General features: G+C 43.2%; 2 protein-coding genes across 2 annotated transcripts; both read right to left on the bottom strand.

Moving 5' to 3' along the window:
- Nucleotides 1-5,208: 5,208 nt before the first annotated feature.
- On the bottom strand, nucleotides 5,209-8,678 carry LOC141016871 (uncharacterized). The gene has a single exon (XM_073491440.1). The coding sequence runs from the start codon at nucleotides 8,360-8,362 to the stop codon at nucleotides 6,530-6,532; it is 1,833 nt and encodes a 610-aa protein (XP_073347541.1). The 5' UTR covers nucleotides 8,363-8,678; the 3' UTR covers nucleotides 5,209-6,529.
- On the bottom strand, nucleotides 8,499-12,165 carry LOC141017106 (verrucotoxin subunit beta-like). Its single transcript, XM_073491722.1, has 3 exons — nucleotides 12,066-12,165; nucleotides 8,636-10,242; nucleotides 8,499-8,522 (listed from the first exon to the last, which is right to left on the bottom strand). Exons 1-3 carry the CDS (start codon nucleotides 12,163-12,165, stop codon nucleotides 8,499-8,501), a joined length of 1,731 nt encoding a protein of 576 aa, XP_073347823.1.
- Nucleotides 12,166-14,174: the final 2,009 nt, after the last annotated feature.

The following is a 14,174-nucleotide window of genomic DNA, read 5'->3' on the forward strand; positions in this document are numbered from 1 at the left end:
GTTCCCATGTTCCAAAACATCTTACCAAAGCCTCCATCCTCATCCTCCTCCCTCATGCTGCCGACTGCAGATGATCTGTTGTCTGCAAACAACGCTGAATTATTGAATTTTAAATGAACTGGCAGCCCATCTTCTGTTTTAGTACATGGGACACCTGAAGCTTTGATCGCCTCTAGAACTGGAGGACGCTGGCCGTCTGCGAATGTCACCAGCACTCTGATGTTTTCTGCCACATCTTTGCCAAAGATTGAGAGCACAGAGTCAAACACATATTTCTGTGATGGTGTGAGTCGAGCTAAAGCAGCCTGAGCTACAAAACCCACAGCATCAATTTCACTGATATCCTGGTTTGACGTGAAGAGATTACGCAGCTGTTCTGTGATCTGTTTGTCTCTTTCTTTGCCTCTCACATCTCCAAATCCTGGAGTGTCAACAATGGTCAGTGAGTAGTCTATTTTAAACCCCTCCTGGTGGTTGATCTTGTACACAGTGACTTCAGAAGTCTGGCTTTCAGCTTGTGATTTCGATGGATCCTCATCAACTAGCTTAAACCGATACGAATCCTCCCATTCAACACCCAGAATGTAATTGATCATCCCATTGACGAGAGTTGACTTCCCAGCACCAGTTGCTCCGAGGACCATGATGGTGCGATTGTGTTTGGCGGACTCATTCTCAAAAGTGAAACACCTGCCCCCTGCGACACTCATTCTTTCTTCTTCTAGGGGAACTTTATAAACAGGGAGAGGACCTGGCTGGTTTTCCAGCAGTTTGCTGTTTCCTTTAACAACATCTGCAAGTCATTTGACTTGAGGCTTTCTAGGTGAAGTTTTAATGGAACCACTGACTTCATAAGCTGGTCCAACACCTACTGAGGTCACTGCTCTGCATCTGAACTTATACTCTGTGTTTGGACTCAGATCGCTCACTGTGACGTCTTCAGCTTGTGATGCTGTCTTTTCTTTCCATCCATCCTGTCCACTGACACAGTACTCAACAGAGTAGGAGGTGATGTTCTCTGCTCCAAACTTTGCTGGAGAAATCTTCAGTGTCACACTGTTGTGGCTTATGTCTCTGACTGTTACTGTTTCAGGCCTTGAAGGAGGCTCAAAGTCCTCAGTGACAGAGAAGCCGTCTTTATAGAGGACGATGCTCGAACCTTTCTGTGTCTCGCCTGTTGAACCAACTGCCAAGAACTTAATGTTCTTGTTCTCCTTGTTGGCCTCTGCGAAGTCACTGAAGAGTTTTGCTTTACTCCTCATTGTATCTGTTGCTTCTTTTGAGGCGTACCATTGTTCCTTCGCCACATCATGAGTACGAGACTCTTCAGGATTGTTTGGTTTGGTTGTTTGTTTTAAGTAGTTTGATAATGTTCAGAGGTACTTTTCATCACTTCCCAGTGAGGGGAAAACCAAATTTAGCCAAATTTAACCCAAAACTCCCTATTAATATCACATGAAGCACTACATATGGTGCCCCGTGTGAGGCAGTGTAGAAGGCTAAGGGGGCAGACGTTGATATGTATTTACAAAAAGTTGCATTGTGGTGAGAATTGATTTTTCAAGCAAATGTATAACCCATTTGATTAACTAAACTCTTTTAGGTCACTAACTGCCACTTTGACCCATTTGCTATTGCTGCGATCAATTCAAGTTGAAAGTGCTCTGTAGAAACTGTAAGAATTTCAGTTCAGCATTTGAATATCCTGTATTTGTTGCATTCTAGTCAAGCTGTCATAATTTGATGACAATTTAAGCGTTCCTCATGTTAATCACAGCATGCCACCGGCCCTGTGATACAAAGTAGTTTATATGTGGCTGTTACTGCCTTGCATTTCAACCCCGAAGGTAGAAGGTAAATGAGGGGTTGACTGATGGTTTTTTTCAGGGCCGATAACGATATACATTAAGAGGAAGAATTTAAATCTTAGAATCAAAGTCGAGAATAACAAGGGATGGAACGTAACCAACTACAATGATCTTAAGTACTGTACTTTTGAGGTACTTTGCTTCAGTTTTCCATTTTCTGCTACTTTATCTTTTCACTCCACTATTTATTTGATAACTTTAGAAAGCTAATTAAGATTACTCAGTACTGCTCAGCCATCACTCGGGACAGTAACTTGTAGCTTGGATTACAGCAGACGAGCTGTATGGAGACATTTTATGTTTTTTTTGGTTGTTTTTTATGTTTTTTTAATCAAGTCTCCAGCTACTTCAGTTGTTTAGGAGAATGCTGCGACGCTGTTTTACTGTGAAGCTCCAGAAATGTTTTCTGACGTGTCGCACAGCTGCAACAAATTCTGAATCATTGTCTCCTTCTTGTAAATTCAGCGTTAAATGAAAACAGTAAGTTGTGTGTTTCCTTGTAAAAAGTGTCAGTTTGTGGCAGCATGGCTGTACCAGCCTGTCTGCTTCTGTGTCTAAAGTGCTAAAGTCTGACCTGCCAACATTTAGCAGCTGTTTGAACACACTGTTTACACTGATTTCACCATTTACACTCAATTTATGAAAGAAGAAACATTTTATTGATGCTAAACATGTCACATTTTACAAATACACTAAACAATAACCAGTATAGGCGACTTCTTTGTCCCCGTGGAGAAAGTCACCAGACTCCCTTTGAAAATGTCTCAATTTAGTGAGTTGTTGAGTTGGAGACACTTTATAAACTTTGTGAAACGCTGTCTCTGACTGATTCTTCATTATTTGGGCATTGTAAGAAAACGTGTCAGTGATGTCCGTGTTTATTTGCATATAGATCGCAGTAGTGAGGTCTGATATCCGATGTTAACTTCCGGTCTGATCAGCTTCCTTGTAAATTACAGGAGATGGTTTGGGAGTCGCAGCAGGAGAGCTGACGGCTGACAGTCCATCACGTTAGGAGCTTAAAACTCCTCGCGTAGTGAGAACGAATATAATAACGTGAACGTTCAGCTAAATGAGCAGGAAATCCGTCCAATTAGTCAACCAGCCTGATCAGCTGAAAATGAACTCTCACGATTCGTGTTCTGATTAAAGGACTTCTTTCGATTGGCAGTTTAAAAATGACGAAAATGAAAATGTTCATGATGAGAGGACAGAAAGGCGCAGCTGTGAAACAGATATTAACAGTGATGACATCCAATACTGAACGCTCACCTGTCAAAGATGTCCGCTGCTTGTTCAGGAAGCGCATTAAAGCCCAGATTTGTTTTATCTTAATGTTTCTAAATGTTCAATCTGAATGACATCATGCAGGGACGATGTTTCATTTCATCGTAGTTTAAACGACAAACTCATTCTGACTTTTACCGACAACTCGTCGTACAAACGGCTTCTTTTCGCCCCAACATGGCCGTCAGGACTGACCGACTGAACTGTGACTTCACTGTGTGTAAGAGGAAAGACAAACACACTGTTCGGCATCTGGCAACTGAAAGCAAATCACAGCAACACAAAGACTCAGCAGGAAAACAGTTAGCTGTATTTTTAAAAGTGTTATTAATTTATTTCATTGTTAGTTGAAGGGTTGATGTGGCAGCTCAACACTGATTCAGAGAAAACTAATATTTTTGTTTAATAAGCTTCTGTAATCTTTGTTACAATATTTCTTCTGTTCAGTTACAAATACACAGATGTCAATATGTTTTTTTGTTTGTTTGTTTTTTACGAGGCTGCTCTGATGTTTAAGGTCAAATAACAAGTTTCCCTCACAGGTCGTGAAAAAGTTATTTTCTGACCTTTTAAAAAAATAATAATAAGTCAAACTGCTCAAAACACGACAGCTGAGTCCAGACATGAACTTCACTGTGTATATGACATGTACAATATTCTACTGTATGTATATATTTATGTAACATGCTGTTCAAGTATGTGTTTCATTGATTTCAGTTGTCGACTGTGGTTTCACTCGATGTGCTGTTTGTTGTGAAGCGTGTCAGTTTCATCAGATTCAACGATACAATCACACAGCTCTGCAGTAAACATTCACCATCTTAAATGTTGTCGTGGAGCTGCTGGTTTGACTCTTTGGTCGTCTTTGAGGCTGCAAATTGTGTGAAAACTAAAAAAAATCCCATCAAACAGGATCATCAGGCTCCAACTAAAATGATGTAAGGAGACGGGAGGAAGTCTAAAACATCAGGACAACATCTGCGTTAAAGTGGAAGTGGAACGTTTCAGAAGTTAAATTAAACACAGACTTTATTTATTGTAATTTATTGTAAACCCTCTCCCTCTCAGTTCCACACGTCATGGGATGTGAAATGGAGCTAAAGGCAGTTTCACACGTGTTGTCATGATGTTAAAATGGAGTTATGTTGATAATATTTTATATTCAGCTCCGTGAGTAACATTTGAAAGCATCTCGAGCCATCATTTTGTTCATTTTGTTGTGTTCGTGCACACAACACTTAAACGTTTCCCTCTATAAAATAAAAAGTCACGTTCAGGCACCGACACTGACTCTGGACGCTGCAGTTACTGATCTTTGCAACTTTTTGTGGCCTCAGAATTGACCGTCGAGTCCAGACAACACCTGTAACTGTCTCCAAAAAAACAGAGATTCATCAAACTGATTTTTTTTACTGCGCAACTGTAAAAACTGTGTTTCTGTTACTTTGTCCACCCCTGTGTTGATCCACTGACTGCAGTGACCTTCAGGCAGCTGTGACGTTGACTCACTTTGCTCTTTGACATTCCTGAACACAAATAAAGTTGCTCACCTTCACACAACACTCTGCCTGACCCTCTTTATGTCTCCACCGCACAGTGAAAGCTGATTTCATGTTTTCTTACTCGTCCTGAACAATGCAGAACTGAAAACTTCCAATCATTTATCTGTCAGTTTTGATGTAAGAGTTTAACTTTAATACACATATTCAGGGATTACATTTAAAACCCTGCTAAATGTTGTTGAACAGCTGAAAATGAACATGTTATCTTTGAATAAGTTTGGTCGTCAGACACATTAACTTAAGTATTTTGAATATATTTATCTATATGTTTGGACTGAGAAGTATTTCAAGAGCTCATATGGCAATAAAAATAATGTTCTATAAAATGTCTGGAAAGTTTTCAGATGTGGAAAATATATAAACTCATGTAAAACCTTTACATGACCTGGAAATAACATTTTACCTCCAGTAAACTGTGTGAGCCAATAATAAAGGATGATTGAGACTAAAGAGAGAAAAATACAGCTGAGACAAAAAGACAGCAACAAACGTTTATCACACAAAATGAATTTATTATCAGTTGTCAATTACATAACAATCCAATAATTAAGCAAACAGTGAAAGCAAACATCTTTACTGCCACAAACTTCAATGAGATTATTCATTACCTTCATTTCTTTTCAGAAGTACAACTGAGCAACAACATGCAAATTTAAAAAATAGAAAAAGGAAAAGAAAATACACAAAATGCATCATGGGTTAAAATACAGAATACACGTTAAAGCTGAATTTACTGATATCTGTAATCACTGTTTTAGTACTTGATCTCAGATTCTTTAGAGATCCGTGCCTCTCTAACTATATTAAAAGAAAATAGTCATAGCTGATCTGACTGAACCACAGCTGCAGATGCTCCCTTTTTATAAATGTTGGTAAAAACTGGAGCTCATCTGTACTGGTTAACATTTCCAGTGCTGAGAACAAGTTTTAACACAACAAACTGCACAGGAATCACTCATCGGCACAGTAGTTTGAACAGGCTGAAGGTTAGCAGCGTTGATCTTGCAAAAACTGAATCAAACCTATAATTTGATCATGTAAAATAAAAAGCAATTGTGTCACAGTCTTTGTTATCATCATCTTCTAAAACACACAAAAAAATTACAGAAAACTGGCAAACCCCCAAACAAAATGTCTTTAATCATCAGCATAGAATAAGACCGATCCTAATCACTAAAGATAATTAATAAAACATGAGAGAATTCATTTATTTAAAGGTGCAGTTTGTAGTTTTGGGTAAGAATTTTTAATCAGAAGAGAAAAATCTTCATTGACTGGAATAAATAAACAAGCTCTCCTCAGAGGACAACACAATTTAACACTGCTGGACTTTGCTCGCTTCAAAAAGTGTTCTGGTTCCTTATTTTCCTCTGCTGATGGCTTGTTTTTATCCGTTATGGAAATTAATATTTCTGAGTTTGTATTATTAACTTTTAATCTTGTAAATATTACCTTTCTGAGTTTGAATTTCTTTTCCAAAACTACATAGTGCCCCTTTAACGTAGCGCCATCAGCTGGTCCAAGTTTCCAAAAGTCTAACAAAGCTTCTTGAGAACAAGAAGATAAAACAGATTTATACTTTGCATCCCAACAAGCTTTGTGTGAGTGCTGAAGTGTAATACATCATGCTAACTTTAGCATTAACTTTATTGCAAAATGTTAGCACATTACAATCTGAACAAAACGTCGGGGTGGTTACTGGGTGGTGGTGTGAAGAGGCCTCAGGATTTTGGTTCTGGTTTATACTATAATGGCAACCTCACAGTGCTGCTAACATGGCTGCAGACCTGCAGGCTATGTCATGTTTTTTCCCTAATATCCAAAGAAATTTGTAACTTTCTTGACCCAACCTTTCTTTTCTTGCCTCTCCTGTTTGTCTTCGGACAATTCCTCCTCCGTTTTTGTAAGTTTGTCTCGTTTTGCTACTTTGGAAATGATTGTTGCTCTCTCTTTCATTGCCTCCAAAGAACGTATTCGGGCTCGGTACCCCTCTTTGGCCTCTGATTTTTCCCCTTCAATCAGCATGTCAATGTACTCTGGAGTGGTCAGAGGGTTTGGCCTGAGGGCGATCTCTTGCAGACGAGTTATACAGTGAGCAGACTGATCCATCAGAGACACCATCATGTTTTGAAGGAGAACAATCTCTTCCTCTTGCCTCTCGATCAAGCCCTGAATAGTCAGTTTCTCTTTTGTAGCTGTTTCATATTTGTCTTTCAACTCTCGCAGTGTCTGCTTCTGTTTTACTTGAACATACTCCCACCTGTATGTCTGGTTGAAATGCACACTCCAAATGCATTTTCCCGGACAGACTGTGCACATCCCGGTCCCATCCATTGATGCACATCCGCGTTTTTCATTATCATCTGCTATCATACACGGGTAGTGGCATGTGATCGAACATTTCTGGCAGTTGGTAATGTACTCTCCTTTCTTTGTGAGCTGTTTTTTGACTGGCTTGACAACATCCACCTCAATCTCAAAGTTTTCATTTGAAGTCATGACTGTTTCATTCTCTTTAATCTTCTCTTTGGTTTTCTTGATTTCTTCCAGTTTTGCTAATCCAGCTTTAACTTGTGGTTGCAAACCTTCGACTGCTGTTTCAAGCTGCTTTCGTTCTTGGAGAACCTCTCTTGTCATTAGCAAGCTTTTGGTTGTTATTTTGCCCAAAGCGGTGAAGAATTTCTCCATGCTTTTAGCACCCATGTTCCAAAACATTTCATCAAAGTTGTCATCATCCTCATCAGAATCCTCATCACAGGCCCTGTCACTGCTGCTTCTGTTGTCTGCAAACAATGCAGAGTTGTTGAATTTGAAGTGAACTGGAAGCCCGATGGCATTTTTTGGACATGGAACCTTAGAGACGTTTATTGCTTCAAGAACCGGTGGCTGCTTGCCATCTGCAAAAGTCACCAACATCTCAATGTTCTCTGCCACATCTTTCCCAAAAATGGACAGCACCGAGTCAAACACATATCGTTGTGTTGCTGTTAGTCGTGCAAGGGAGGCCTGAGTGACGAAACACACTGCATCAATCTCACTGACTCCATTCACAGAGGTGAAAAGCCTCCGAATTTGCTCTGTGATCTCTTTGTCTCTACCTACTCCTCTGGTATCCCCGAACCCTGGTGTGTCCACAATAGTCAGGGAGAAGGGGATTTTAAAGCCCTCCTGGTGGTTGACTTTGTACACAGTTACTTCAGAGGTTTGGCTTTCAGCTTGTGATCTTGACTGATCCTCATCAACTAACTTGAATCTGAAATTGTCCTTCCACTCTACACCAACGATGTAGTTGATCATTGCATTGATCAGAGTGGACTTTCCTGATCCAGTCGCTCCAAGAAGCATTATTGTGCGATTTTGCCTCATGCTTTCTTTGCCAAAGTTATACCTCCGACATCCATCGACGTCCATATCTTCTTCTTCCAGAGGAGGCTTGTAAACTGAGGGGGATTCAGAATGTATCTTCTTGCTTACATCTTGGAGGTATTCAGCAAGACGCTCGAATTCACGTTTTGTTGTGCAGACATTAACAGAGATGCTTTCTCTGCTTTGTCCAGCTTCACCACAATCACATCTGACCCTGACGACATATTCTGTTTCTAACTGAAGCTCTGAAATGATCGTCTTTTCAGCTATTACCATCATTTGGTTCCATTGGAGATCTTCCTCTTTCACCCTGCTGTCTGTTTTGGCGTACTCCACAATATAGCTCAGGATCTGGACATCTTGTCCGAGTTCAGCAGGTTTGTCCCAGCTTACGGATATCTCACTTGAGTTTGGTTCAACTTGAGGTTTTCCAGGAGGGCTGCAAGGGGAAGTTTTAATGGAACCACTGACTTCATAAGCTGGTCCAACACCTACTGAGGTCACTGCTCTGCATCTGAACTTATACTCTGTGTTTGGACTCAGATTGCTCACTGTGACTTCTTCAGCTTCTGATGCTGTCTTTTCTTTCCATCCATCCTGTCCACTGACACAGTACTCGACGGAGTAGGAGGTGATGTTCTCTGCTCCAAACGTTGCTGGAGAAATCTTCAGTGTCACACTGTTGTGGCTTATGTCTCTGACTGTTACTGTTTCAGGTTTTGAAGGAGGCTCAAAGTTCTCAGTGACAGAGAAGCCGTCTTTATGAAGGTAGATGCTTGAACCTTTCTGTGTCTCATCTGTTGAACCAACTGTCAAGAACTTAATGTTCTTGTTCTCATTGTTGGCCTCTGCAAAGTCACTGAAGAGTTTTGCTTTACTCCTCATTGTATCTGCTACTTCTTTTAAAAGGTACCACTGTTCCTTCTCTACATCATGAGTACGAGACTCTTGAGGGTTGTCTGGTTTGGTTGTTTGTCTTAAGTAGTGTGATAAAGTTGAGAGGTACAGTTCATCACTTCCCAGTGAGGTGAAGACAAAACACACAGCATGATCTGTACTGAGAATTTCCTCATGAAGACTATTTTGGGATGGGATGATTTTTGTGTTCTTCATCATGTTGGTGAAAGACTTTAAAATGCAGAGTTCTCTCACTTTACAGTCCATCCACTTGTTCAGGTCTTTGCTGTTGAAAGGAGAAGAATGTCTCTTCTTCAGGATCTCTGCGAGCACAGCCTCCTCTTCTCCTCCTCCTCGGATTGATGGAAGTTTCTTTGCTAAGCTTTGTTGGAATTCCAGCTTGAATTCAGAGCACATCTCTTTAAAGGTTTTAACCTTTGTGCCAACCTGTAGGAACTGCTGTGCAGTGGTGGTTTTCAGTGCATCATTGCACCTTAATTCCAGCTCACTAAAGTCCTCCAGGACTCTCTGCGATTCCTGGACTAATCCTACGCTTATCTGACGGACGAGTTGAGCAGCAGAAGAATCTAAACTTGTCAGTGGCAACAGCCAGACCTTCGTTGGTACGGCGTTTTCTCCGTTGGCTCCCAGCAATCTTGGAAGGCTTTGGTAGACTTGTATTGCATCATGAAAGAAGACGGGAGTTTTGTCAAGACAAAAGTCTCCATAGAATCTGCAGGAGAATTTATCAGCAGTTGTTCTGTCTTTGTCTTCCATTTTCAGTGAACCTTCACCCTCTATAGAAAGACAGGGAATTTTCTTGATAATCACCTTCAAGTTACCCTCAATGTCTTGATGATCTTCCTTTTCTGCCACCTCACGGTCAAAGACAAAGAAGGCTTGTGCTCCATAAAGGATACCTGTGACTACATGTGTCGCTAACCCTGTATCAAAGACATATGGATGCTTCACATTGCCTCTTCCAAGATGATCCATCGACAGTTCCTCAAACTTTGTGGTAGCTTTGTACTTCAGTGTTACTCTGGCCTGATTTTGGGATGTTTTATGATCATTCAGGTATTTTGCCGATCCATCAACCTCAACCAGTCCGCCCAAGAAACTTGCTTTAAGAGAAGCTTCAACCTTTAGTGCTGAAGATTTGTCCTCAATTGATTCAGATGCAACTATCTCAAACTCGCTGTTAGGTTTTGCTCTTTCTCTTGTATCTTTTTCCAGCTCTTTGCCATCCCACAGTGTCATGCCTGCCAAAAAGAAGAGATTATGTGAACTGCATGTCAGTAAGGCTTGTGTAAGTCTAGCTTATATGGGTTAGTTTACAGTGTTGGTTTTCCTGGCTTGTGGCCTCAGCAAGTGGTTCTACATCCTTTACTAAACAACTATCTGTTTAAAAAGGTTTTATAACATTTCTGTAAAGCCCTGTTCAGACAAAAGATTTGTGAGGAGACGAGTTGAAACTTGGAATGTGCCACTCTGCAACGTTATGAAAACCTGCCAGTTCACACTAATGAAACGATACAACGTCTCGTCTCGTCTCGTTACAACAACTCTGTATCTCCGTGTTAACTGCCGGCTTTTTCAGGCTTATTAATAGCCGAGTCGCAGGCAACACCATCAGCCTGAGTCCAGCTGAGACGGGCCAGTTCGGAAATGGCTTTGTTGCGTCGCCAATCATCGGGCTAAACTGGACTTAAGACAACAACGAACCTTTAGTTGTTTTCTAGTTTTTTTTTTTTTCAGTTACCTTTTTTACACTGTAACAACCTTCCCTGTCTGTCCACTGTCTCACCTGGTTCTTCCTTTTTTCTTTCTCTACATCCTCCTCCTTCCCTCTCTGCACTGACAGTAGGGCTGAACGATTTTAGGAAAAGATCTAATTGCGATTTTTCTGGCAGATATTGCGATTTCGATTTGATTCACAATTTCCTTCAAATCAAGCTTCAGTGCAATATTCACAATGTACAGTAACATTAAAACATTAAATGCTATTACTCTAATGCAAGGATGAAAACTAAAGTTAAATATTGCTTCCAAATGTATTTATTAACAAGAAGCACGGCTGATGGCTGCAGTTACCCTAACGGCCGCAACGGCCATCGTGTCACTATTGAGTCTTATTTCTTGATCCTGCCCCAAGTTCCTTAAAATAAAATACAAAACAATTCCCAGTGTGGCTGCTCTTATCATGCGGAGTTACACTGGCAGAAGATGCTGTAATTGTAGTCTGTTTGCTACAGTGGGCCTGAGTATCATTTTCACTGGACTTTTTCGTCATGCACTCGTCATGCAAATGCCTGTGGCGATTTTTCAAGTGCCGGTATAAATTGGTTGTGTTTCCGCTGGATGTTGCAACTTTAGCGCGACAGGTTTTGCACAGTACCTGTTTCTGGTGCACGTCTGCAGCCTCAAACCCGAAATACTCCCAAATGACCAACGTGCTGTTTTTCTTGGGGATTAAATCCCCTAACTCCGCTTCTGGTCCCTCTGAAGCCATTTCAGAACACGTTAAGGAGCAGGTTAATACTGATTGGTTAGCATGACCTGTCCACGAGTAGCATGCCGCTTCTGATCGGTGAGCTTGGCAGGATGGCAGAGAGGCGGCATGTATGTGTAAAATAGTTGACACAACAGATCCTGGGTCAGTCAGGAGCGCTGCAAAAACCGCAGCTTTGGCGATCACATGATCGCATTGTCTGAAATCGCAATTTCGATCAGAAAACGATAAATTGTTCAGCCCTAACTGACAGTCACACACAAACATATTGCATCTATGCAGCGAGGAAATGATATAAACAGAATATTTATCATGCAAATGAATGTAAGAGGAGTTTGGGGAGAATCATAATTTGATAACTGCAGCATATATAATATTTTGTTCCGGAAAATAATTAAGAAAATAATAATAATGATATATAATAATTATTATTATTTTTCAGGGCTGCTAAGATGAAATGTAAGTGTGCTCGAGCATCCCTAAAAATGTTCACTTGTGATAAATAGCACTACAGGTAAGAGGAAACAGGGTTAGTTCAAGTTCATCTTGTTGTGATAACATGTCAATACTTACCAGGAACAAGTGTATCACTGCGGCAGTCGTACAGCATCCCCAGGCTGAACGGCCGACCGAGCGCTGCCAACTCCATCGTTCTGCTCGCTGCAGGGTTCATCTCTTAGTCTGGACCAGAGAAAACAGAACGTATGTTACTTCACTTCTGCAGGAGGAGGAGGAGGAGGAGGAGGAGGAGGAGGGAGGAGGGAGGGAGGGGAGGGGAGGAGGAGGAGGGAGAGGAGGAGGAGGAGGAGGAGGAGGAGGAGGAGGAGGAGGGAGGGAGGGGAGGGGAGGGGAGGAGGAGGAGGGAGGGAGGGGAGGGGAGGGGAGGGGAGGAGGAGGAGGGAGAGGAGGAGGAGGAGGAGGAGGGTGGGGAAGAGAAGGAGGGAGGGGAGGAGGAAGAGGAGGAGGAGAAGGAGAAGGAGGAGGAGGAGGGAGAGGAGGAAGAGGAGGGGGAGGAGGAGGAAGAGGAGGAGGAAGAGGAGGGAGGGGACGAGGAGGAGGGAGGAGAGGAGGAGGAGGAAGAAGAGGAGGATGTAGTGTCTGAGTGTTTCTTATACCTCCTGAGCTCTGAGTGACAGGACAGAATGGGACAGGATCAAATGCTTTTCTTTAAGAATATTTGGGAAGGAGACAATGTAGAGATCTCATGTTCAGGATAACAACACATTAGTTCTGTAGTGTGCTTCAGAGAATAGCTAAAGGAAGAGGCCCACACCAAGGACTGAGGAATTCAGAGGTTCAATGTATACATTTCCATCTAAGGATAGAGAGAGGTGGTTGATTTAATGTACACATTTCCATTTGAGTATACAGAGACTAACATCAACATAGTAACGCACACACCTCCATGTGCACATATTCCCTTGAGAGAGAGATGTTATGCAGACCCATCCTTTTCTAACAGGATAGAGGGGCCTCAGTTCCCCAAAAAGGTAAACAATTAGAGAAATAGGCGGGCCTGAGCGAATAGACTCTAAAAAGACACACACACCAGAGAACGGGGGTGATTTTGGTTGATCTCCTAAGACTGAGGGTCAGAGAGGAGTTCTGATAGAGCAGGGGGCAAAGCATTTTGGGCATCACTTTGCCAAGATTTGAGAATACCAGGGAGTGCACACTCTGGTTCGGACGCTGGCTTGAGATCTGTTTCAATAAAGATTGCTCTGTCAAATCCACCCAGCCTTGCCTCCGCAGAATCTTTTATCAACATACTACACACCGACACCTTTCGAGGACGACAGCCCATACACCTCAAGGAGGAGGAGGGTGAGGAGGAGGAGGCAGGGGAGGGGAGGAGGGAGAGGAGGAGGAGGAGAAGGAAGGGACGAGGAAGAGTGAGAGGAGGAGGAGGAGGAAGAGGAGGGAGGGGACGAGGAGGAGGGAGGAGAGGAGGGAGAGGAGGAGGAGGGTGAGGAGGAGGAGGCAGGGGAGGGGAGGAGGAGGAGGGAGGGGAGGAAGAGGAGGAGGAGGGTGAGGAGGAGGAGGCAGGGGAGGGGAGGAGGGAGAGGAGGAGGAGGAGAAGGAAGGGAGGAGGAAGAGGGAGAGGAGGAGGAGGAGGAAGAGGAGGGAGGGGACGAGGAGGAGGGAGGAGAGGAGGGAGAGGAGGAGGAGGGTGAGGAGGAGGAGGCAGGGGAGGGGAGGAGGAGGAGGGAGGAGAGAAGAGGAGGAGGAGGGTGAGGAGGAGGAGGCAGGGGAGGGGAGGGGAGGGAGAGGAGGGAGAGGAGGAAGAGGAAGAGGAGGGAGGGGACGAGGAGGAGGGAGGAGAGGAGGAGGAGGAAGAAGAGGAGGGAGGGGACGAGGAGGAGGGAGGAGAGGAGGAGGAGGAAGAAGAGGAGGGAGGGGAGGAGGATGAGGAGGAGGGAGAGTAGGAGGAGGAGGGAGAAGAGGGAGGGGAGGAGGAGGGAGTGAGGAGAGGAGGAGGAGGAAGAAGAGGAGGGAGGGGATGAGGAGGAGGGAGGAGAGGAGGGAGAGGAGGAGGGGGGAGGAGGGAGAGGAGGAGGAGGAAGAAGAGGAGGGAGGGGACGAGGAGGAGGGAGGAGAGGAGGAGGAGGAGGAGGAGGAAGAGGAGGGAGGGGACGAGGAGGAGGAGGGAGGAGAGGAGGGAGAGGAGGAGGAGGAGGAGGA

Source organism: Pagrus major, chromosome 21 (genome assembly GCF_040436345.1).
Source record: "Pagrus major chromosome 21, Pma_NU_1.0".
Lineage (NCBI taxonomy): Eukaryota > Metazoa > Chordata > Actinopteri > Spariformes > Sparidae > Pagrus > Pagrus major.